The sequence below is a fragment of the Pseudophryne corroboree genome, chromosome 6, assembly GCF_028390025.1.
Source record: "Pseudophryne corroboree isolate aPseCor3 chromosome 6, aPseCor3.hap2, whole genome shotgun sequence".
NCBI classification, from domain to species: domain Eukaryota; kingdom Metazoa; phylum Chordata; class Amphibia; order Anura; family Myobatrachidae; genus Pseudophryne; species Pseudophryne corroboree.
In genome coordinates this window covers 12,036,995-12,063,782 of record NC_086449.1, presented here as the reverse complement: position 1 = coordinate 12,063,782, position 26,788 = coordinate 12,036,995, and the positions used below count along the sequence as shown (strand labels likewise).

General features: G+C 42.8%; 1 protein-coding gene across 1 annotated transcript; it reads right to left on the bottom strand.

The window, feature by feature from the left end:
- Window positions 1-20,138: 20,138 nt before the first annotated feature.
- On the bottom strand, window positions 20,139-21,059 carry LOC134933975 (olfactory receptor 5B12-like). Its single transcript, XM_063929505.1, has one exon. It carries the CDS (start codon window positions 21,057-21,059, stop codon window positions 20,139-20,141), a length of 921 nt encoding a protein of 306 aa, XP_063785575.1.
- Window positions 21,060-26,788: the final 5,729 nt, after the last annotated feature.

Below are 26,788 nucleotides of genomic sequence, written 5' to 3'. Positions count from 1 at the left end.
CCAAGTAAGGGCAAGCATTGTCCAAGAATATTTCAGGTATAGTGTATTTTGTTCTGCTTTTGGAAATGACTAAAAAACACTGTATGCTTATGGTCATTTTGATCACATGTCATTTAGGTTGTTATTGTAAGGTCATTGTGTAATTGTTAGGGTGTGTTTGAATATATTATTATTTTTTTTGGTCATTTTATATTTAAAATGTTAAGCTTAGAATGTTTTTTTCTGGGAATATAATAATGTGTCGTTGCTAATGTTTATTTATTTATTTTTTTAAATCATGTTTTCTTTGAAAAAAACACCAACATATGTTACAAAATGTGGTACATTTTGTGACTGTGCAGCTGATTTATCACACCAAATGTGGTGAGTACACTGTGTTTTTTGTTAAATTTATACAAAGTGTGTTTGTATTGTGGGTTATGTCAGAATTTTTATTTTTTTCATGCTCTTCCGCGACTGCGTATTTCCGCTCTAGCGAAATAATCACTCTGCTCTTCACAGCATTGCAAACATCAATAAAGTTTATTTAAATGACAGCATATATTTTACACCAATCACATGCCAACACACACTATAAATATATGCCCAAACAAGGAAAAGGCGTTGCCATGATGCGTGCTGCGCCGTTCACACGGCGGGAACTCCGCCTGCTAGTGGCGGTAATGGACCGACGCGTAGGCCGCGTTGGGCGTTTTATCCCAAATAGGGTTAAACGCGAGGCCTACGCGGAGGTCCGCCGCCTATTACGGAGCCGCCTCCGCAGTCGCAGGACCATCATCCAGCTTGAGAGGCGCTGGAGCGACCTGCGGAGGCGCACGCCAGACCTCCTGGCGGAGATGCGCCAACAGATCCGGATCCTACGTGTCCGCAGTAAGTAACATTTCGTGCACAGACGGGATTAACGCATAACCTTTGCATACTATCGTTAAGTGTGAGTGCCAAAATTTGCACATAGAAAATTTGCATGAGTGTGTGTAGGTAGGTTATGCAGTGATGCATAACTCCCAATATGACCTTTTGCAAGAGGAAGCAAACACTCTGCTTAGGTATTTGTAACTTAATTGTTAATCTCAAGATTTCTCTGCACAAGTGATGGCAATCATACATTAAGAGTGAAGTGACGGAGCAGAACATTCTGTCCCTCCTGGCGAGACTCATGTTGGGAGGTATGGTACTGACTGTATGTTGTTGGCCATAATTAATACACATGCAGAAAACTTTAATAAATTACCGTTTTTTTTTTTTTTTTATAATTTTAAAATGTGGGTCAATTTTGACACTGGGCATGTTGTTTAGATTACAAAATGAGAATATAGTTTAAAATGGATAGACGGTATTTAATATAGTTTATTTTGCATCTTATTGTTTGATAAGGCCAACATCACCATGAAATATATTTTACTAACTTAGTCATGTTAACCCTGTTTCTTTAACATGGTACAGAACAGAGTAATAGGAATATGCTGTGGTTCATTTTTTATTGTTTTTACAGAAATCTAACATATGTCATTATAGGGCGAGCACAACGGCAAGGTGCTGGTGGTGGGAGTCCACACCAGCAACATTCCCCATCCCCTTCCCGATCACCCTTCCCCTCTCCGGCCCAATCCCCCTCTCCAGCCCACACCCCCTCTCCTGCCCACACCCCCTCTCCTGCCCAATCCCCCTCTCCTGCCACCTCATCCTCTCCAGCCACCTCCCCCTCTCCTGCCCAATCCCCCTCTCCTGCCCAATCCCCCTCTCCTGCCACCTCACCCTCTCCAGCCACCTCCCCCTCTCCTGCCCAATCCCCCTCTCCTGCCCAATCCCCCTCTCCTGCCACCTCACCCTCTCCAGCCACCTCCCCCTCTCCTGTCCAATCCCCCTCTCCTGCCCAATCCCCCTCTCCTGCCACCTCACCCTCTCCAGCCACCTCAGCCTCTCCTGCCCAATCCCCCTCTCAAGCCACCTCAGCCTCTCCAGCCACCTCAGCATCATTTTCCCAAACCCCCTCTCCAGCCCAAGCCCACTCTCTTTCCCAATCCCCCTCTCCAGCCCACACCCCCTCTCCAGCCCAATCCCACACTTTTTCCAAATTCCCCTCTCTGCCCCCCTCACCCTCTGTGTCCATTAAAATCACACCACCACCCTCACCCTATAATTCCTTAACCCACTCTGAAAGTCCCTCCCCCTTACATCCTGTAATACAATGGGACCCTCCTTCCCCCATCCTGCTTCCTTCCACCATCCAGCCTCCATCCCCCAGCCAGCCAACCTCACCCCTCCAGCCTCTATCCCCCAGCCAGCACCTATCCCCCATCCAGCCTCCATCCCCCAGCCAGCACCTATCCCCCATCCAGCCTCCATCCCCCAGCCAGCACCTAGCCCCCATCCAGCCTCCATCCCCCAGCCAGCACCTAGCCCCCATCCAGCCTCCATCCCCCAGCCAGCCAACGACACCTACAGAATGGGCAGCAGAGGCCCCAGAGCCACTTGAGGGAGGTTGCCAAGTGGCAGAGGATAGTAAATTCGCACACATTCCTTATTTTTAATTTAAAACAACAAAATAAAATTTTGACAAATGCATTGTTGTACTGTGGATAATCTTTTGTCTAGGTTAAATGCTTGACTTCTTCATCATGGTATGGATGATGCATTCACATTTGTGTGCGGGACATTATATGTACAGTGTCTACATCTGGTTGTAAATCACTATGTCGACAGGTTTGCCTGCACAACAAGCTTTGTATGTGAAACATTATCTGCAACACATTTAGACCTGAGTGATATTGTTATTTTAAGTTTTTTTGTTTTTAATTTTTGGGTTTTGCAAGTTACACTCACAAAATGCTTATTTGCTTAATTCAAAACTAATTGTCCTTAATTATTTTGTAAGGCAGGCTTTCAGGGAGTGTGGGCATGCTAGGATATGTTGTCCTCCTGAAGATGTTTATATGCAGGGTGATGATGCAGGGCAAAGCAGCACAAAAAAGAAGTCTGCTTCACTACAGATGTGAATGAAGACCAGTATGGGGTTACATGTACTAATTTGGGGTTGTGATTCAAGATTGGATGTTTACCATAGCAAACAAACAAAAACAAAGTTACAGTTATTTCCCACCTTCGAGAAGAGAAGTAGAATGTGATTTGTTGCTATGGACAACATCACACCCTAAATAGAACTCCCATCTTAGTAAATGTACATCATGGTGTGGTAGACTTTTACACATTGGCCCTCATTCCGAGTTGATCGCTCGCAAGGCGATTTTAGCAGAGTTACACACGCTAAGCCGCCGCCTACTGGGAGTGAATCTTAGCTTCTTAAAATTGCAAACGATGTATTCGCAATATTGCGATTACAAACTACTTAGCAGTTTCAGAGTAGCTTCAGACTTACTCGGCATCTGCGATCAGTTCAGTGCTTGTCGTTCCTGGTTTGACGTCACAAACACACCCAGCGTTCGCCCAGACACTCCTCCGTTTCTCCGGCCACTCCTGCGTTTTTTCCGGAAACGGTAGCGTTTTTATACACACGCCCATAAAATGCTGTGTTTCCGCCCAGTAACACCCATTTCCTGTCAATCACACTACGATCGCTGGAGCGAAGAAAAAGCCGTGAGTAAAAATACTATCTTCATTGTTAAATTACTTGGCGCAGTCGCAGTGCGAATATTGCGCATGCGTACTAAGCGGAATTTCACTGTGATGCGATGAAAATTACCGAGCGAACGACTCGGAATGAGGGCCATTGTAATTTAGCTATGTCAAACATTGCTGAGTATGCTTGTGTGTTGGTATGCTACTGTTTAGTCATTTATACATACATGATGTATATCATTTGATATTAAAGTGTGCTTTGTGGAATTGTGATGTAATCGGAAATGTTTTTTTTTTAACATTAATAATTTTTACTCTGCATTTCAGATGGTGCCATTGGAGATCCCACAAGCCTGGCAGGCATCGTTGTCCGCTTGCGAATGCATTTGGAGGCCATGTTGGCCGAAGTTAATAATGTGTCAAATTTTATTTAAGTTATTAAAAAAAAAAAAATGTTTAAAAAAATAAAAATTTTGAAAAAATAAACAATCATTATTTACTGTTATGCGCTTGTGTTGTTTTTTAATCAACAATCTAAAAGCATATTGCAATGCAGAAATTGGTTAGCTAAAAAAAAAAAAAAAAAAAAATTAGGAGTTTAATTCTTATTTATTACATACAAATTAGGTAAGTTAGCTTATTTTATTTTTAAAAAAAGTAAACACATACATTCACACACTACACATACACACCAAATTATGCTATCTACATTTCTGTCAGGCACAGTTTATACATCTCTTGCACTTCTTTATAAAAAAACATGGTAATGACCAATTATGCCTACAAACTTTTCTTAAGGTATTCTTAGCAGACTTAACTGGTGATGCACATAATCAATTATTACACTAATTGGATTTATAATTGAGGGACGCTTGCTGACTTAGAATTGCAAGGTGTCAGCTAAATTAGGTTTAAAAAAGCATTGCTGTGCGTTTGTTTGCACAAAACTTCGCATATTTGAGAAGAATGCGTAAATCTACGATGACATCGTATTTTTGCGATGAGGTTTGTGTGTATGCGTTGGATTCGCAATAATGCGTTGTAATATGGGATACGCCTACCTTGTGTAATACTGCGTATGAAATTGCAAAAGCACGACGGGGCGGACGTTCGCAATTTTACAACATAATCGCAACTTTGCGATTATGTTGTGCGAACGAAAACCTTAGCGACCAACTCGGAATGACCTCCATATATAAAGCATTAAGGTGAATGAAGCTGCTTAGGAGAGTGCTGGGTTTTCTGTTTGGTATATTCACCTTAATGCTTTAATATACATCTAAATAAACAATGCACCCCTAAGCTCATTTACCTTTAACCTGGATCAGCTGCTATGTAGGTGTGTTGGTGACTGTCTCACTTTGAAAGCCAGTAGTCTGTTGGCAGGTGAGCTGTAAACCAGGTAAGCACACTTGTGTAGTTGTGTTATTTGTGTTGGTGACTGTCTTACCTTTTAAAAGCCATAAGTGTGGCAGGTAAGCTTTAAACCAGAAAAGCACATTTTCCTCTATGAGACAGCAGTTGCCAGGTTTCTATAAAATCTATGTGAAAGTTTGTGATAGAGTAGGACTTGCGGTAAAATGGGGTCCCGTGGAGTGGGCCGCAAGCTTACATGCATTGTACAATTCATAAACCAAAACCCCATTGTTTATTTAGATGTATATTAAAGCATTAAGGTGAATGAAGCTGCTTAGGAGAGTGCTGGGTTTTCTGTTTGGTATATATATATATATATATATACAAGCAATAGAGGTAAGGTGCCACTTGCACTTGCGAACAACAGTAGTAAAAAAGGTCACTAATAGACCTGTGTAAAACACTCCCTTAGTATTTTAGGGTGTCAGCTAGCCCCTAATTATTAAGCATCGGTAAAGTGCTATACAAAAGAATATAGGGGGTCATTCCGAGTTGTTCGCTCGTTGCCGATTTTCGCTATACTGCGATTAGTCGATAACTGCGCATGCGCATGGTACGCAGAGCGCATGCGCTTGGTTATTTTTCTAAAAACGTAGCTGTTTTGCTGTAGCGTCTGTGGCGCTTTTCAGTCGCACTGGTATTTTGTAAATGATTGACAGGAAAGGGGTGTTCCTGGGAGGCAACTCAGCATTTTCCCGGCGTTGGCTAAAAAACGCAGGCGTGTCAGGGAAAAACGCGGGTGTGTCTGGAGAAACGGGGGAGTGGCTGGCCGAACGCAGGGCATGTTTGTGACGTCAAACCAGGAATGAAATGGCCTGAGGTGATCGCAGTGTAGGAGTAGGTCTCGAGCTACTCAGAACTGCTAAGAATTATTTATTCGCAATTCTGCTATGCTAAGATACACTCACAGAGGGCAGCAGCCTAGCGTGTGCAATGCTGCTAAAAGCAGCTAGCGAGCGAACAACTCGGAATGAGGGCCATAGTTCTAGGAATAGGGGTGACAGCGAGCAACTGTGTTTGTAACAGTATTTAAAAAGAAGGCTTAAAAGAATGGGTGTGGATCATCAAATCGACAGTATCTAGGTCGACAATGTTAAGGTCGACCACTATAGGTCGACAGGGATGGAAGGTCGACAGGGTTTCTAGGTCGCCGTGTGGTAGGTCGACAGGTCAAAAGGTTGACATGAGGTTTTCATTTTTTATGATGTCGTTTTCTTCGTAGAGTGACCGGGAACCCCAATTAGTGCACCGTGTCCCCTCACATGGCTCGCGAGCTTCGGGCAAGGTGCCTCACTCCGCTACCGTTTCGCTCAGCACAGGTTACTGTTCCAATCATAGTCCACGTGGATTGTTAAGTATGAAAAAAGTTCAAAAAAAGAAAACAAATGTGAAAAACTCATGTTGACCTTCTGACCTGTCGACCTAGCATATGTCGACCTAGAAACCCTGTCGACCTTCCATCCCTATTGACCTAGTGACTGTTGACCTATAGTGGTCAACCTAAACATTGTCGACCTAGACAGTGTCGACTTTCAGACCGGATCCCATAAAGAATAGAGAGTGGTGATATAACCGAAGTTAAGAACTGAAAAAAATATATCTTAATATTAAGCAAAATGAGCCAAATTGCATTTGTTTTTAGCAGTGTATATAACAATAATTTTTATTCTAAACACCAGAGTAAAAAAACTAATATACATATATATTTTATCAGGGACATATTAAAAGTAAAAAAAAAGAAAAAAGAAAAGAGAGCGATAAAAAAGACTATAAAACAATATATACAGGATACAGATAAAATAACCATATGCAGCTATAAAAATGAGAACTTGGAGCTTATCTTAATAAAATGAGTCAATAAGGTACACCCAACGCGTTTCGTCTCTCTGGCTTGATGAAGTCAGACCTTTCGGGTTTTGGTTTTGGATCTGGATGATTTGTAAAAAAAAACACAGAAACAGCTAAAATCACAGAATTCGGGGGTAATTTTGATCTTACGGTATTATTACCTCAATAACATTCATTTCCACTCATTTCCAGTCTATTCTAAACACCTTATTTCTCACAATATTGGGGGTAATTCAGAGTTGTTTGCAGCAGCAACTTGGTTAGCAGTTGGGCAAAATCATGTGCACTGCAGGGGAGGCAGATATAACATGTGCAGAGAGAGTTAGATTTGGGTGGATTATATTGTTTCTGTGAAGGGTAAATACTGGCTGCTTTATTTTTACACTGCAATTCAGATTTCAGTTTGAATACACCCCACCCAAATCTAAATATCTCTGCACATGTTATATCTGACCCCCCCCCCCCTGCAGTGCACATGGGGTGTCATTCAAACCAGGTCAGAATTGCGCATGCGTATGCTCCGCAATGTGCAGATGCATTGCCTCCCAGTGATGGGGATCGCCGGACAGCGACAGGTTTAAAAAAGAAAGCGATCCCATGGGTGATCGCAAGAAGATTGACAGGAAGAGGCCATTTGTGGGTGTCAACTGACAGTTTCTGGGGAGTGTCTGGAAAAACGCAGGTGTGCCCAGCTGTTTGGAGGGATGATTCCTTACGTCAGCTCCTGGCATGATCATTGCAGCGGCTGAGTAAGTTCTGAGCTGTGCAGAGACTGCACAAAACTTTTGTTTGTGCAGCTCTCTGCACAAGTGTTCACACCACTGCACATCAACTACCCCCTCCCTCTTTAGGCGGCAACTACGTGATCGCAGCACTGCAAAAAAAATGCCTGCATGCGATCAAGTCTGAATCACCCCCATGGATTAGCCCAACTGCTAACAAATATGCTGTTGTGAGCAACTCTGATTTAGGCCCATTGTTTTTAGGCCAAAATGTTGCACAGCGGAAGCTGTATGACTTAGCTAAGCGTCACAATTGTGCGCCAAAAACACCTGGCCGATCTTGGAGTGGCACTGCAGTGGCAGACAGGATGGCACTTTTAAAAACTAATCCCCATACAGCACATCATGCAAAGAAGAAAAACAGGTGCAATGAGGTAGCTGGGTGACTTTGCAAAGTGACAAAAGTGTGCGGCACAAACACCTGGCCCATCTAGGAGTGGCACTGCAGTGTCAGACAGGATGGCAGTTTTAAAAACTAGGCCCCAAACAGCACATAATACAAAGAAAAAAAAGAGGTGAAAGATGGAATTGTCCTTGGGCCCTCCCACCCACCCTTATGTTGTATAAACAGGACATGCACACTTTAATAAATCAATCATTTCAGCGAAAGGGTCTGCCACATGACTGTGGCTGAAATGATTGGTTTGTTTGGGCCCTCACAAAAAAAGAAGCAATTAATCCCCTCACCAAAAAAGAAGCAATTAATTTCTCCTTGCACAAACTGGCTCTACAGATGCAAGATGTCATCCTCTGATTCCTCACCCCTTTCAGTGTGTTCACCCTGCTCCTCATAGAGTATTAAGTCGTCCCCACTGGAATACACCACCACTGGTCCCTATGTACTTTCTGGAGGCAATTGCTGGTAAAGGTCTTCCTGGAGGAATTTATAATTCATTTTGATGAACATCATCTTCTCCACATTTTGTGGAAGTAACCTCGTATGCCGATTGCTGACAAGGTTACCAGCTGCACTAAACACTCTTTCAGAGTACACACTAGAGGAGGGGCAACTTAGGTAAATTAAAGCCAGTTTGTGCCAGGGCCTCCAAATTGCCTCTTTTTCCTGCCAGTATACATATGGACTATCTGACATGCCTACTTGGATGCTGTCACCCATATAATCCTCCACCATTCTTTCATTGGTGACAGCATTATATGCAGTGACAGTAGACATGTCAGTAATTGTTGGCAGCTCCCTATGTCCGGACTAGAAGTTAGCACTTGCTCCTGACTGCCCTGCATCACCGCCAGCAGGTGGGCACGGAATTCTTAGCCTTTTCCTCGCAGCCCCATTTGCAGGAGAAAATGAAGGAGGAGCTGTTGACGGATCACGTTCCGCTTGAGTTGACAATTGTCTCACCAGCAGCTCTTTGGAACTCTGCAGACTTGTGTCTGCCGGAAAGAGAGATTACACATAGGCTTTAAACCTAGGATCGAGCACGATGGCCAAAATGTAGTGCTCTGATTTCAAAAGATTGACCACCCTTGAATCCTGGCAAAGCGAATGAAGGGCTCCATCCACAAGTCCAACATACTTAGCGGAATTGCTCCATCTAAGCTGCTTCTTCAATTTCTCCAGCTTCTTCTGCAAAAGCCTGATAAAAGGAATGACCTGACTCAAGCTGGCAGTGTCTGAACTGACATCACGTGTGGCACGTTTGAAGGGTTGGAGAACCTCGCACAAGATGGAAATCATTCTCCACTGTGCTTGAGTCAGGTGCATTCCCCCTCCTTTGCCTAAATTGTAGGTGGATGTATAGGCTTGAATGGCCTTTTGCTGCTCCTCCATCCTCTGAAGCATATAGAGTGTTGAATTCCACCTCGTTACCACCTCTTGCTTCAGGTAAAGGCAGGGAAGGTTCAGGAGTGTTTGCTGGTGTTCCAGGCTTTGGCATGCAGTGGCTGAATGCTGAAAGTGGCCCGCAATTTTTTGGGTCACCGACAGCATCTCCTGCATGCCCCGGTCATTTTTCAATAAATTCTGCACCACCAAATTAATTGTATGTGCAAAACATGGGACATGCTGAAATTTGCCCGGATGTAATGCACGCACAATATTGGTGGCATTGTCCGATATCACAAATCCCCAGGAGAGTCTAAGTGGGGTAAGCTATTGTGCGATGATGTCCCTCAGTTTCCGTAAGAGGTTGTCAGTAGTGTGCCTCTTACGTAATCCGGTGATACACAGCGTAGCCTGCCTAGGAATGGGCTGGCGTTTGTGAGTTGATGCTACTGGTGCCACTGCTGTTGTAGATGAATATGAATATGATTTAAGAATGGAGTTAGAACCGGAACTGAAAACCATTTCTCCTCTCTTCACAGGTAAAAACACCATCTTCATGTTTGTATATCTGAGTCTCTCATCTCTCTCTGGCTACACTTTTCACACCCCAAGGAAGTTTGTCTGCAAATGTCTGTGATCCTTCTTCAATGCAAAATAACCTCTGTTAATTAGCTGAACTTCTGATTGCATACCTCCCCCTTTGCCAGCTGATATAGTTGGAGCATTTAAGAGCAATATTATCAAGGCCTGCAGTCAGGACTTGGCCTGCTTGCAATTGTGAAGAATGCAATTGTTAAGAATATGATTTAAGAATGGAGTTAGAACCGGAACTGAAAACCATTTCTCCTCTCTCCTCTCTTCACAGGTAAAAACACCATCTTCATGCTTGTATATCTGAGTCTCTCATCTCTCTCTGGCTACACTTTTCACACCCCAAGGAAGTTTGTCTGCAAATGTCTGTGATCCTTCTTCAATGCAAAATAACCTCTGTTAATTAGCTGAACTTCTGATTGCATACCTCCCCCTTTGCCAGCTGATATAGTTGGAGCATTTAAGAGCAATATTATCAAGGCCTGCAGTCAGGACTTGGCCTGCTTGCAATTGTGAAGAATGCAATTGTTAAGAATATGATTTAAGAATGGAGTTAGAACCGGAGTTTGAACTGGATTTGGACTACGCTAAAATCTCGAATAATACAATTTCCCCAAACACTGCAACTCGGGACCATCATGTGGCCTCTCCTCACCTCTGCCTTGAGAACACCAGGACCAATGCCTGCTACTTCTCTGTCCAAGAACATCATGACTGCCCCCAAGACTACCCCTCAAGCTGAGCAGGGAACTGAGGGGCGTGCGCATCAGGACCAGATTTTGCTGGGTCAGTTCCATTGGACATTAGTGTGCACTCCACATTCTTACACCCACCCGCACTGCTCCCCACACTCTCACACACACCCGCACTGCTCTCATGAGACCAGGACATTTATCATTTTCACAAATTAATGTTTTCCTGCAAATGTGTCTTTCTCTTCTTTCTTCTTACAGGGTACTTTCCCCCCACTGTGTGCTATTCCTGTAATGTGTACCTCCATTGGTTGCACACCCTGCCAGCAGTAACCTACACAGTGCGCCTCACATGGCTGCCTCGGATGGTTCCTCCATGGGCAGGGTGTGCTTCATTTGGATCTTTCCATGCAGGGTATAGCATACTCCTACAATCGTGTCAGCTTTCCCGTGAATGCATTTGGCCCTTTTATGGCTCATCTCCCACTGTGTAACCTTCGTAGTGCGCCCAACATGGCTGCCTTATCTGGTAAACTTGTGGATGGGATGAAAAATACATGGACCTGATGGTTTTACTGGAACCCTACTCTGAACCTAAGGACTCTGCAATCTCCACGTTTTGTGTTCTCTTCTAGGGGTGGACTATTCCACCCTGGGTAATCCTACGCAGAGCGCCTAAGATGGCTGCCGCACCTGGTACCTTGTGAGGGTGGAATACACAACCCCTGGAGGTTAAAACCCAAAATGCTTACACCAACTCTGCATTATGCTTTCTGTTTTTATTGTCTGTGTGGTTTATCTTTTGATGTAATACTTAAATCTTCTGTATTATGTGCATTGCTTGAGTTCTAGTTGGCGCCGCGGATGGCTGCCTCGGTGCTGCTCTGCCAAGCAGCCTTTGTGTTTAGTCCTACATGTATAATATGTCTAATATGTTGAGTCTATTGTACAGTTGCAATGTGCAGTATCAACTCATACGTGTAATGTGTGTAATGTATGCTATGTTCTTCCCCCTTCGTATGCTATGTATTCCCCCTTCATGTTGCTGCTTGGCGATGCATTGTACCACAAAGAATTCCTAGTGTACGTGAGTACACCTGGCCAATAAAGCTGATTCTGATTCTGATTCTGATTCTGATGTGAGAGGCAATACATCTACCCAGTGGGCTGTCACAGTCATGTAGTCCTTAGTTTTCCCTGCTCCACTTGTCCACATGTCCGTGGTTAAGTGGACAGTGGGTACCACTGCATTTTTCAGGACACTGAGGACACTTTTCTTAATGTCCCTATACAGTCCATGAAACGCTTTCCTAGAGATGGGATTTGGTACCGGGGACACACCACCTTCATCAATTGTCTAAATCCCACTGCACTAATGGCAGATACCGGAAGCATGTCTAACACCAACATAGTTGTCAAGGCCTCGGTATACGCTTTGCAAAAGGATGACTGCTGTCATATTTCATCTTCCTCACAAAAGACTGTTGGACAGTCAATTGTTTAGTTGAAGTAGTACAAGTGGTCTTCCGACTTCCCCTCTGGGATGACGATTGACTCCCAGAAGCAACAACAGCAGTGGCAGAAGCAGCAGTAGGCATACCACTCAAGGATCCTCCAGAGGAATCCCGGTTAGGAAAGGACTCGCTAGTCATGCCAGGGACATGGCCTGCAGGACAACTGATGTTCAAGTTGACGTTGAGGGAGTTGGTGATGTGGCTTGCAGGAGCTTGGGTACAAGAGGAAGAAGGGACTTAGATGTCAGTGGACTACTTACGCTCTTACCCAAAGTTCATGAACTTGACAATGACTTCTGATGAATGCACTGCAGGTGACATATACGGGAGGATGTTCCTAGGTGGTTAACATCCTATTCCCTACTTATTACGGATTGACAAAGGCAACACATGGCTTGACACATGTTGTCTGGATTTGTGAAGAAATAATTCCACACCGAAGAGGTGGCTTTTTTAGTATTTTTCCCATGCATCACAAAGGGCTTTCTCATCCCATGGACAACAACTGTCTCCCACAGTGCCTGATTTAAACAAACCACATCACCATTGCAATCCTCCTTGTCAACTTCCTCCTTAATGCCAGCAACACCCATATCCTCCTCATCCTGGTGTACTTCACCAGTGACCTATTCAATTTGAATATCAGAATATGGACTGTGGGTGCTTCTTCCAGCACTTGCAGGGGGCGTGCAAATGGTGGAAGGAGCCACCTCTTACCGTCCACTGTTGTAAAGGTCAGGCCTAGACATCGCAACCGCGTACACAGTTGGACTCTCCTTGGGGATTTGTGATATCTCTGAACGCACAGTTGTTTTTTCTTTTTTTAGAGGGACAAGGGCTTCCATCCTCATGAGAAGCTGAACCACCATTCATGAACATAGGCCAAGGCCTTAGCCTTTCCTTGCCACTTCATGTTGTGATTGTCATATTGCCAATTTTACATTTCTCATCAGATAATTTCTTTTTTTTCTGATTATTATTTTTTGATTCTTGGATTCACACGCCCTCTATATCATTGGGCATCGGCCTTAGCAGACAACGTTGATGGAATTGCATCATCAATGTCATGACTTGTAGTAACAGCATCTTCAGCACTAGTACTAGGAACTGGAAGTGGTCCCTGATCTTCCACTATTTTTTCCTCCAAATTGTTGTTCTTCATTTCACAGGACAACACCCCTTTATTATTACAGCACACAGAACAGTGCCCCTTTATTTTCACAGAGACCCTTTATTCTTACAGCATACAGGGTCAGTGTAATGTTATTAAGACAGCGTACGGGAACAGTGTTTTTAGTTTTTAACTGCACCCACATTTTTACAGCAGACAATGCCAGTGTAATGTTATTAAGACATCAGCAGCACCCCTATATTTCACAGCATACAGGAGCAGTGTGCTTTTAATTTGTAAGAACTGCAACCAAATTGTTATAGCAGACAGGGCCAGTGTAATGTTATTAAGACATCAGCACCTCTATATTTCACAGCACACAGGAACAATGTGCTTTTAATTTGTAAGAACTGCACCCCTGAATTTTTATAGCAGACAGGGCCAGTGTATTGTTATTAAGACATCAGCAGCACCCCTATATTTCACAGCATACAGGAACAGTGTGCTTTTAATTTGTAAGAACTGCACCCCTGAATTTTTATAGCAGACAGGGCCAGTGTATTGTTATTAAGACATCAGCAGCACCCCTATATTTCACAGCATACAGGAGCAGTGTGCTTTTAATTTGTAAGAACTGCACCCCTGAATTGTTATAGCAGACAGGGCCAGTGTATTGTTATTAAGACATCAGCACCTCTATATTTCACAGCACACAGGAACACTGTGCTTTTAATTTGTAAGAACTGCACCCCTGAATTTTTATAGCAGACAGGGCCAGTGTATTGTTATTAAGACATCAGCAGCACCCCTATATTTCACAGCATACAGGAGCAGTGTGCTTTTAATTTGTAAGAACTGCACCCAAATTTTTATAACAGACAGGGCCAGTGTAATGTTATTAAGTCATCAGCACCCCTATATTTGACAGTGCCCCAGCCCCCTGTTCAACACAGTGACAGCCAGGACAGCAACACACATGTGCAGCTGCAGCAACCGGCAGTAACACCAGTGACAGCCAGGACAGCATGGACAGCCAGGACAGCACCCCTAACACAGGACAAATTCACCACAGTTACTGCTGCAGCACCCCTAACAGAGCAGACACTAACCCCACATCACCACCAACAAATAGACAGAGGTCTATCTCCCTCACTTTCCAAGTCCAGAGTGAAAATGGCGGTGATGCACAGTTGTTTATATGGGATCCAAAGCCTGCGAGAATCCGACAGCGGGATGATGATGTTTTGCCTTGTTATGGTTTCCGAGTCTGGTGGGAAGTCCCGACAAGGGGTGCACAGTTGTTGTACAGGATTGGGCTGATTACAATGCAGAGATCCTTAGGCAACTAGCCGATGATACAACATACACTTGTCTTAACAGTTATCCCATCTCTGATATCAAAGCCAGAGTGGATCACCTACTAATGGCAGGTCTTAGATCACACTTGATTGACAAAGACACTTATGAATTTTTGACCGTGGAACACCCTGTATGTCCTATTATCTACACCCTCCCTAAGATCCATAAAACCCTCTCTCACCCACCCGGCAGGCCAATTATCTCAGCCAGAAATTCACTCTTACAGCTTCTTGCAATATACATCGAATCATTTTTACAACCCATAGTACACCAGAGTGATAGCTATGTGCGGGACACCTCCGATTTTTTACACATACTGTCCACCCTCCCTCAGAAGATGGACAATATCTTGTTGGCAACCTTGGATGTTGGCTCCCTTTATACCATCATTTCTCATGATCAAGGCCTACTTGCACTCGGAGATGCTCTGCAATGCCAACCACCTGTCGGCCTACCTGTGAGCTTCATTCTTGAATTGACAAGTCTTGTCCTTAAACACAACCACTTCCTATATCAGGGGAAGTACTATTTGCAACATTCAGGAACAGCAATGGACTCTAAACTTGCGCCAGCTTATGCCAACATCTATATGACGGCCTATGAACAAGCCCACATCCTGCCTGTCTATGGTGCACAAATTTTGTTTTAAAAACAATTTATTGATGATGTCTTTTTGCTGTGGAATGGGACATTAGACTCATTCAGTCAAATGGTACCAGCCCTGAATGGGCTGGATAACCCGGTCAAATTTACTCACCAAATTGATGCACATCACATTAACTTTCTCGATATTACGGTTACTCTGGAAGGAAACTGCATCATCACTAAACTCTTTAGGAAACCCACTGACAGGAACACCTTATTACTGTCAAGCAGTCGGCATCTGCTGGCACTCAAGGACAATCTGCCGATATCCCAGTTCTTGAGGGTGATGTGCAACAATTTCAATAAGGACACCATGGAGGAACAGCTCCGTGAAATGACTATGTGCTTCCTTGAACGTGGCTATGAGAAGAAAACAGTTCAACATGCCTATTACCAACACACAGGTTGTGACTACACCAGACCATATGGTATTTACCACTACATATGACAATTTATCAAATAGAGTCAGTGGGGCCATCCGTAAGAATTGGCCCATCCTCACCACGGATGTCCACCTCAAGTTAAAAAGAAGTCCCCCACCTATGATGGCATACCGGAAAGCCGATAGCTTCCAACAATTTCTACTTAGAGCTATGGCTGGTCATAGTACTCCAGTTACCACCACGTGACTTCATGAAAGGAGACTTTCACTTCATGAAAGTGCACTGGTTGTACCACGTGCAGGGGTACGCTGACAGGCCTGACGTTCCCACATCCACATACAGGATGACCTATTTCCATCAAATTTAAATGACATTGCACCATGGATTATGCTGTGCACATTCTGACATGCCCCTGCAGTCTCTACTACGTGGGAATGACCACCAGATGATTTTGTGATAAAATGGCTAACCATAGAAAGTCTATTCATCAGTCCATTGCTTCAGGAACAGCTGAATTACCGGTAGCCTGACACTTCATGAACAGGCGACACCAAGTCTCTGACCTAAGATGCAAATTGATCGACTGGATTCCCCCACCTGTTCGGGGTGGTGATCATGCTCTCATGAATGAAAATAACCCATTATCTATTTTCTTGAAATAAATCATGTTATATTATTTTTCTTTCACTATATATCCTCAGAGCTGTAGTATGCTTCCCATTTAGACACTATATATATTTATATTTGTTTATGCATCCATGTGTCATGGTCGCAGACTTAGGACTCCAACCCTTGTGATCCTTACTAGCCTGTATATGCATAATTAGTCTTACTCTATATATGTTTCCCCAGCTACTGCACTTCCGGTCGGTGGAATTCTAATACTTTACGGACCCAGATACGATATTACACACTGCCCAGCGCACACTGGCGCCATAGACCCGGCGCTGCCTGGCTGACTTTATTAGCTGCACACACCATTCTCCTATTTGGCCTCCATTTATTGCTGGATCCGCGAGTCACTTCCAACCTATTTTCACACCTACTTCGTCCTTTGTAAGGGGCGGGACAGGCGCTCTTTCACCAATAGCACTGGGTATTTAACAGGGGCCTTGGAGGCTGTGTCTCATGTTCCAGTTCCCTGAAGACTATTGTGACTACTGTTGATCCATTGGCTGTGCTGCATGTACCTTGATAAAGGTCCCGGCATGGACCGAAACGTTGGTGTTTATTTGGCTATCGCTTTGGAACTGTGAGATCTATCCTGATTTTTTCTTTCATTAATTTTTTTTTATTACTGCTACGTATTAAGTCTGGAGAGTGCTATCATTCCCACTTGTGTGGGAAATACTGTACTGTACTATGGGTCCCACCTTTTAGTGGGTCGGACTCTAATTTGGCACCCCAGCTGCTGGCTTTGGTGTGTGAGAGTGCGTGATTCCCTATCTGTATATATATATTCTGTTATTATTAAAATTTTAAGTACTTGTTTAACATTTTTGCATGTGAATTTATCATCCCCATTTCCATTCAGTAGGCATTGTGACCAGGGCCGGATTAAGGGTGGTGGGGGCCGAGGGCAACGTAGATTGTGGGAGCCCCCACCTATGATTTAATGGCAAAGTCCCCCCTCTCCCCCTCCCGGGGCCGTGTGCACTCACACACATACATACACACATACATACAAACTCAAATGCACACACATACACTCATACCTTCACTTATACTGCAGCAGGGAGTGCAGGCTGTCCGGCGGCTTGCAGTCACTGTCTCGTGGGATTTGCCTGTCCTGCAAGACTGACTGTGCAGGAGCTCCTCGGCGGCCGCTGTTACTGTACAGCTGAGCTGCCGAAGGAAGACTCCTAGAAAACATAGGGTGGGGGGTCCCCAGAAAAGCCGCCCTTTTCGCCCCTACCTTAATCTAGCTCTGATTGTGACTCTTCCTGTCTTTGTGTTTCTTAATAATTCCCACATCAGGCAACATTCCTTTGCTTCTGGTGATAAGTGTTTTCTTTATGGTAACTGCAATTAATTCGGGGTTCAAGATAAATCAAAGAATAACTCAAGACTCTATAAGCATCTCAGACACTGAACTTAATAATTGCTTTGGCAGTAATTTGTGGTTTATAGTGAAAGTGAGATTATGAGAGTCATTTTAAGAGAGTGTTTTTTGTATTGCTTTACCTTTTATCAGCATCATATCACTGATCTAGGTGGATCTTCATTACACGTTATGATAAGTCTAATGTCGTCATAAAGGCCTCCATGATAAATTTGTCTGACCACATTGCACCTTGGTCACTAGTTGAGAACAGGTAATGTAAATATCTTTATAGCTGTTTTAGGATAAGCAGGTGTTGGTCGCTGGCTGAAGCTAAGGAGTGTGGGCAGCATTACTGGACAGCAGTTAGGGGTGGGCAGATAATCCCTCTAATAAGGGACACATATGAGTTACACAGGTTCTTTGGCTGATTAGAAACAGGTAAAATGGACACTTGAAATTAGCCAGCCACATACAGTAATTTGTGTAATTCATAAATATCCCATATTAAAGGAATGATCTGGCAACCCTACTGCCAGTCCCAATTAGTGTCACATAGGAGTAACTGGTGCAGGAATATCCGTGGCAATGGTTAATGTGGGTAATTCTGAGTTGATCGTAGCAGGAACTTTGTTAGCAGTTGGGCAAAACCATGTGCACTGCAGGGGAGGCAGATGTAACATGTGCAGAGACAGATTTGGGTGTGGTGTTTTCAATCTGCAATCTAAATTGCAGTGAAAAATAAAGCAGCCAGTATTTACCCTGCACAGAAACAAAATAACCCACCCAAACCTAACTCTCTCTGCACATGTTATATGTGCCTCCCCTGCAGTGCACATGGTTTTGCCCAACTGCTAACAAAGTTCCTGCTACGATCAACTCAGAATTACCCCCAATGTCTGCACCACATCTGATGAACATGTAACATTAGGATAAATATAGTAAAATGAAATACACCAACAGCTCTCTCATCCATAGATTATAACACTGTATACCAATGTGAGACTGCTCATAGCAATAAATCATAAATAAGTAATTAGAGGACACATTAGAAGGTTTTCTTCTGCCCATAGAAAATGATGCAAGTTTATTGCCCCATCAGTACTGGGAATAAATTCACACAGGTGCAATAATAGTGATGTCATTACATACCTCATTGGAATACAGGGCAAACAATAACCTAGAAAACAGTAGCTGATATCTAAGAAAAACTCTTATGACCAAACAAAAAACGATTTAATCTTGAAACTAGCAAAAATATCTCATCTCAAATAGGGTGAGTTTATATGAGCTACAGTTTTGTATTTATTATACACACAGGGCCTAATTCAAGGTTGATTGCAAAATAAAATTTTCCTCTAATTGGCAAAACCATGTGCACTGCAGGTGGGGCAGATATAACATGTGCAGAGAGAGTTAGATTTGGGTGGGTTATATTGTTTCTGTGCAGGGTAAATACTGGCTGCTTTATTCTTACACTGCAATTTATATTTCAGTTTGAGCACACCCCACCCAAATCTTACTCTCTCTGCACATGTAACATCTGCACTCCCCCCCTGCAGTGTAGCATGGTTTTGCCCATTAGAGGAAAATGTTGTTTTGCAATCAACCTTGAATCAGGCCTACTGAGCGCTAAAATGATAGTAGTACCAATATGTCCCTTAGAATGTGCATGGAGTGTCTCTTGATTCAGATCCTCCTTCAGTGATAAGTGTCCAGTGTAATATCTCCAACATGAAAAATAAAATAAACAAAAACCAAAGTGCAGTATGTTCTGTATGGTTACAGAATACCAAGAAAGCAATATGGATGTTTCAGAAGAGGTTTAAGACGTACCCCACTCACACAGATTAAAGTGATCAAATGCACATCAAGGTGTCCAGTTGTCAAAGGTTACCCAATGGCTTCTCACGCTCTCAAAGACCAAGTAGAGTGTATATTGACCCCAGGGCAGAGGATAAATGGGTGGTGTAGACATGGGGGGAAATGGCTTACAGTCTGAAAGCGTAACCCTAAACTTAATAGATGGAAATAAGTGTCAAATACATCAAGGTACCTTTAGGATATAATGGTATTCATTTTAGCATACCCCGACTCACAGTTGATTACGCAATGTTGTGCCTTTAAAGGTATCTTTGTAAAGAATCCAAATGATTCACTCCCACAGATCTCTTTGCAGAGATATTAATTGGACCTGTATTCATGATTTGCCACAAAAATTTAACAAATTTATTGGAATACACACAAATCCATGTGAAAGAGGATACAAAGAGCAAGTCCACATACATTTTTTTTTACAAAAATACCAATAAAAAAGGCCCAAAAACATTAAAAACAAAAAAGAATTTGTGGTAGTTACATGAAGCTACTCACAATCCTGGTGTCAATGCGTTTCAGTCAGGTGATTTTTATCAAGATGATCCGCTTCACTTCTTGGTTCCTCAGGCTGTATATCAGTGGGTTCAGCATTGGGGTCACCACTGAATAAAGGACAGAGGCCACTTTTTCTAGTTTTTCAAAGTCACTAGATGCAGAGCGTAGGTAAGTGGACATAACTGCCCCAAAAAAGATGCAGATGCACACGAGATGTGAGGAGCAGGTGCTGAATGCTTTCTGCCGGCCCTCAGAAGATTTAATCTTTAAAATTGAGTAAATAATGAGCATATAGGAGACTAGGATGATCATCAAACAATATGTGCAAGAAGAACCTATAATGAAAACAGTTACCATGTCACAGTAGAACGTGTCAGAGCAGGACAGTCTGAACAATGAAGGGGTGTGACAATAGAAATGGTCTATAAGGTTGGACCTGCAGAACTGGAGACTGAACACACAACTGGTCTGCACTACTGACTGCAGGAAGCCCATGGAGGTGACAAGGGAAACAAGAGATAAACATTTCTTCTTTGTCATTATTGACACATAGTGGAGCGGGTGGCAGATAGCAGCATACCGGTCATATGCCATGTTGGAGAGTAGAAGACCCTCACTACAAGCTAGGGCAGCAAGAAAGTAAAACTGTAGGGCGCAGCCATTAAATGAGATGGTCTTACTTACAGAAATGAGGTCATGCATCATTTTAGGAGTTATAACTGAGGAGTAGAAAATGTCTATCAGAGAGAGATAGCTCAGGAAGAAGTACATTGGAGTATGGAGGGTTGTGCTGCTATTGATAATTGCTACCATACCAATATTTGCCAGTATGGTCACCATATAAATGTGTAAGAAGAGTATAAAGAGGAAAAGGGCAAGTTTATCATTGTCAGTTAGTCCAGTAAACACAAAGACCTTCACCTGGGTCTTGTTTATGATGTCCATGTAAACCTCTCTCTACAGGGGAGAAAATGTCATCTCAAAATAAAAAATTTACAACATAAAACCGGTATCCCATATAAATCTCTCACTCTTTCTCTTTCTCTCTGGAAAGAAAAAGAAAAGTGAACTGATGAAAGTAAAAAAAAAAAAGTTCATCTGAAAAAAAGAAAAATCAATTTAACATAAAATCACTGTGGGGGTAATTCCAAGTTGATCGCAGCAGGAATTTTGTTAGCAGTTGGGCAAAACCATGTGCACTGCAGGGGAGGCAGATATAACATGTGCAGAGAGAGTTAGATTTGGGTGGGTTATTTTGTTTCTGTGCAGGGTAAATACTGGCTTCTTTATTTTTACACTGCAATTTAGATTGCAGATTGAACTTACCACACCCAAATCTATCCCTCTCTGCACATGTTATATCTGCCTCCCCTGCAGTGCACATGGTTTTGCCCAACTGCTAACAAACATCCTGCTGTGATCAACTTGGAATTACCCCCCATGTGCACTGCAGGGGGGGGGGGGGTCAGATATAACATGTGCAGAGAGTGTTAGATTTGGGTGTGGTGTGTTCAATCTGCAATCTAAATTGCAGTGTAAAAATAAAGCAGCCAGTATTTACCCTGCACAGAAACAAAATAAGCCCACCCAAATCTAACTCTCTCTGCACATGTTATATCTGCCTCCCCTTCAGTGTGTAGATGAAAGAGCCCCTGAGGAAGACTAGTCGGTTGAAACAGCTGTCGGGCTGTGTTTGCTGTATTTGCTGTACTTCACCATTCCGTTTGGTTAAGGAATAAATCCTGCTTTTCTTTCATCTACACATGAGTGCTGGCTTGTCTACTTTTTCTGCATAGCTGGAGAAGTGAGTGTTTTATATTTATTGCTGCCTTGCACCACCATTTTTTGCTTTATATACATAGGCTTTGAGTGCTGTCGTGATTTTATATATATATATATATATATATATATATATATGAATGTCAGTGGAAGAAACCGCACTCATTTCCTTGTAAAAGTCAGGTGCTGCAATCTCATATTGCAAACATAAAACCTCCTGTGTAAAGCACACTGTTGAAAGCAGCCTATCCACATAGAGACCAGCACACCAATTAGATGCAAAAATATTTTAGTGAAGAAATTCAAACAGTTCATCAATAAAATTCAAAATAGCAGCAGTTGGTGAAAAATATTGTAGATAAATACATGATAGCAGCTTCAAACCAAGGAACTTATCTGGTCAGCTCATGGATGCATTGTCCTGTAGTGATAAGCCCGACAGCTGTTTCGGTGTATAACCACCTTCCTCAAGGGCTCCACAACAATAAGCCACATAGTTGCTGCTTAAATAGCCAAGGTGCCCGTCATCAATATCCTGACACTCCGCACATGTGACGACTCTCTCATCCGTCCACCCGTGCCTCACCATCTCTCTCAATGGCGCCGCCGTGAACCGCACGCCATCCGGCTATGGAACGCACTTCCGGTTCCGGTCTAGGCGCTCACAGTGTTATCCGTGGAGAAACACTGCCGTTTGCATCGCATGGTCCGTGCCACTTCTGTAACACGCCAGCAAATGCTGCATAGCAGGTCTCATTACACGGAGGCTAGTCAGTCACTGGACTCAAAATGCATTTACATCATTCACACCGGGGGAATGGTTCCAAATCTGGGTTCCATTGCAATTTCCCCTGAACAACTGCTGACATTAATTTGTATATCCAGACAATATTATGAAAGAGAATTCAGGTTGGCAACCAGGGTTTTTGGATTACCGGGTCATCACACAGTGACAGATGTCAGTGATGCCTGACAGGCACCATATGGCTATTATATAGATAGGAATCACTTGATAAACAACCATCAAAGGGAACATTGTGATATGACAGAGTAGTGTAACCACAAGGAAAAAATTATTATCATTATTGTATGATCAAAGTATTATGATTAAACGCTCATAATATCCATAGCTCAAATACACATGAGGACAATCAAATGGGCATACACATCCAATAGAGTCTAGAAAATACAAAAAAATAATTTTGCAAAAAAAATCTATATAAAAATATCAATGAATCAATCAATCACGGCCTCCTATGCAAGCAGTCCTCCTCTAAATCTTATAGAAAGACATTCAAATTTAGTTCCTCATTGAGGCCTCCCGGGTAAACTGTATCAAATTTGTATATTAGTTCACACTCCCGTTGGAGTAAAAGTTTATTGCGGTCTCCTCCCCTCTTTAGCGGTCTCACTTGGTCCAAGGGCATGAATTTGAAGTCCTTGAGTGTGTGGCCAGCTTCAAAAAAATGCTTTGCCACTGGTGGTGTACTCTGGTCAATTTTAGACATGGCTTTTTTGATGGAAGAACGATGCATTCCAATCCTTTCTTTTAGCATCCGGATGGTTTTACCAATATAAATTAATTGGCAAGGGCAAATAATTAAATAGATCACATATTTGCTGTCACACGTCATGTGTTGCCGTAACAGATGTTTAACGCCAGTCTTTGGATGCATAAAGAAATCTCCTGTTAGTAAGTGTCTACAATTGACACATCTCCCACATTGGTATGAGCCTGCCTTGAGGGATAACCAATTCTGTTGAGCTGCTGTCGGGCTTATATCAGAGAATGTTAATTGATCTTTCAAATTCCTGCTACGTTTATATGCAAACAATGGTCTGTTTTTACAAAAGTCACTCATGATGGGATCAGACTCTAGTATATGCCAATGTTTCAATATTGTGTCTCTCAAATGCCGAGAAGCTATTGAAAATGTGCTAGGAAAAATCAATCTGTTGATTTGCTTATCCTTGTTCCCACCAGCCAACAGCGTTTCCCTATCCAGGGTCAGACACTTTCGTATCGCGTCGTCCACATCACTTCTATTATAGCCCCGTTGGACAAAATCAGACCCCATTTTATGAAGAGCTTCATCCAAAAGAGCAGGATCAGATGTTATCCTGACAATTCGTGACAGTTGTGCAAAGGGCAAGCCCATTTTTAATGGTTTGGGGTGAAAGCTTTCTGCTAATAGTACCGTGTTTTTATCAGTGCTTTTCTTAAGACATCTATTTTTAAGAAAAGCACTGATAAAAACACGGTACTATTAGCAGAAAGCTTTCACCCCAAACCATTAAAAATGGGCTTGCCCTTTGCACAACTGTCACGAATTGTCAGGATAACATCTGATCCTGCTCTTTTGGATGAAGCTCTTCATAAAATGGGGTCTGATTTTGTCCAACGGGGCTATAATAGAAGTGATGTGGACGACGCGATACGAAAGTGTCTGACCCTGGATAGGGAAACGCTGTTGGCTGGTGGGAACAAGGATAAGCAAATCAACAGATTGATTTTTCCTAGCACATTTTCAATAGCTTCTCGGCATTTGAGAGACACAATATTGAAACATTGGCATATACTAGAGTCTGATCCCATCATGAGTGACTTTTGTAAAAACAGACCATTGTTTGCATATAAACGTAGCAGGAATTTGAAAGATCAATTAACATTCTCTGATATAAGCCCGACAGCAGCTCAACAGAATTGGTTATCCCTCAAGGCAGGCTCATACCAATGTGGGAGATGTGTCAATTGTAGACACTTACTAACAGGAGATTTCTTTATGCATCCAAAGACTGGCGTTAAACATCTGTTACGGCAACACATGACGTGTGACAGCAAATATGTGATCTATTTAATTATTTGCCCTTGCCAATTAATTTATATTGGTAAAACCATCCGGATGCTAAAAGAAAGGATTGGAAAGCATCGTTCTTCCATCAAAAAAGCCATGTCTAAAATTGACCAGAGTACACCACCAGTGGCAAAGCATTTTTTTGAAGCTGGCCACACACTCAAGGACTTCAAATTCATGCCCTTGGACCAAGTGAGACCGCTAAAGAGGGGAGGAGACCGCAATAAACTTTTACTCCAACGGGAGTGTGAACTAATATACAAATTTGATACAGTTTACCCGGGAGGCCTCAATGAGGAACTAAATTTGAATGTCTTTCTATAAGATTTAGAGGAGGACTGCTTGCATAGGAGGCCGTGATTGATTGATTCATTGATATTTTTATATAGATTTTTTTTGCAAAATTATTTTTTTGTATTTTCTAGACTCTATTGGATGTGTATGCCCATTTGATTGTCCTCATGTGTATTTGAGCTATGGATATTATGAGCGTTTAATCATAATACTTTGATCATACAATAATGATAATAATTTTTTCCTTGTGGTTACACTACTCTGTCATATCACAATGTTCCCTTTGATGGTTGTTTATCAAGTGATTCCTATCTATATAATAGCCATATGGTGCCTGTCAGGCATCACTGACATCTGTCACTGTGTGATGACCCGGTAATCCAAAAACCCTGGTTGCCAACCTGAATTCTCTTTCATAATATTGTCTGGATATACAAATTAATGTCAGCAGTTGTTCAGGGGAAATTGCAATGGAACCCAGATTTGGAACCATTCCCCCGGTGTGAATGATGTAAATGCATTTTGAGTCCAGTGACTGACTAGCCTCCGTGTAATGAGACCTGCTATGCAGCATTTGCTGGCGTGTTACAGAAGTGGCACGGACCATGCGATGCAAACGGCAGTGTTTCTCCACGGATAACACTGTGAGCGCCTAGACCGGAACCGGAAGTGCGTTCCATAGCCGGATGGCGTGCGGTTCACGGCGGCGCCATTGAGAGAGATGGTGAGGCACGGGTGGACGGATGAGAGAGTCGTCACATGTGCGGAGTGTCAGGATATTGATGACGGGCACCTTGGCTATTTAAGCAGCAACTATGTGGCTTATTGTTGTGGAGCCCTTGAGGAAGGTGGTTATACACCGAAACAGCTGTCGGGCTTATCACTACAGGACAATGCATCCATGAGCTGACCAGATAAGTTCCTTGGTTTGAAGCTGCTATCATGTATTTATCTACAATATTTTTCACCAACTGCTGCTATTTTGAATTTTATTGATGAACTGTTTGAATTTCTTCACTAAAATATTTTTGCATCTAATTGGTGTGCTGGTCTCTATGTGGATAGGCTGCTTTCAACAGTGTGCTTTACACAGGAGGTTTTATATATATATATGTATATATATATATATATATATAGACGAAAGGAAATCAGCGGCACTCAGCAGACTTGTAGTAAGATAAAAAAGTCTTCCATATAGGATGGAAATATCGGCCGCACTCAAGCAGGCTGGTAGAAAGATGCAAAATAGTGTCCCTTTATTCGCCTACATGTTTCGGGGAAGCTCCCCGTCCTCAGGGCTAGACAACAGTGAAAACCCACATATTGAACATTTATATACATCACAAACAAAGACATCAGTGTAATAATTGTACTCACCAGTCCTCACGGCGCTGCCGCCCGCCTGCACACGCTGCTCGCTTCCGCGTCGCCGGGCTATGACATCACGGTGCGCCGCGGGACGGTGAGGTTGTCATGGTAACGAGTGAAACAAAATCGCAGGCTCCCACATCTCTGTAGAGCCTGTAAAAAACATACACATATAACGTGAAACAGCACATTTAAAATACATAAATATCACCCCAAGGAAGAATATCGTAACAGCCCCTATCAATCACTATATTAGTGTATAAATATACCATATGCAAGAACTATCTCACAAACGAACTAGTTTATTAGCCTCTCTATAATGGTATAATATTCTGATAATAGAGACACAAAAATTATCCCAGTGCTACGCTACCTCCC

Excerpts from the sequence above, each read along its gene's own strand:
- LOC134933975 (XM_063929505.1), bottom strand. The coding sequence starts at position 21,059 with ATGGACATCATAAACAAGACCCAGGTGAAGGTCTTTGTGTTTACTGGA.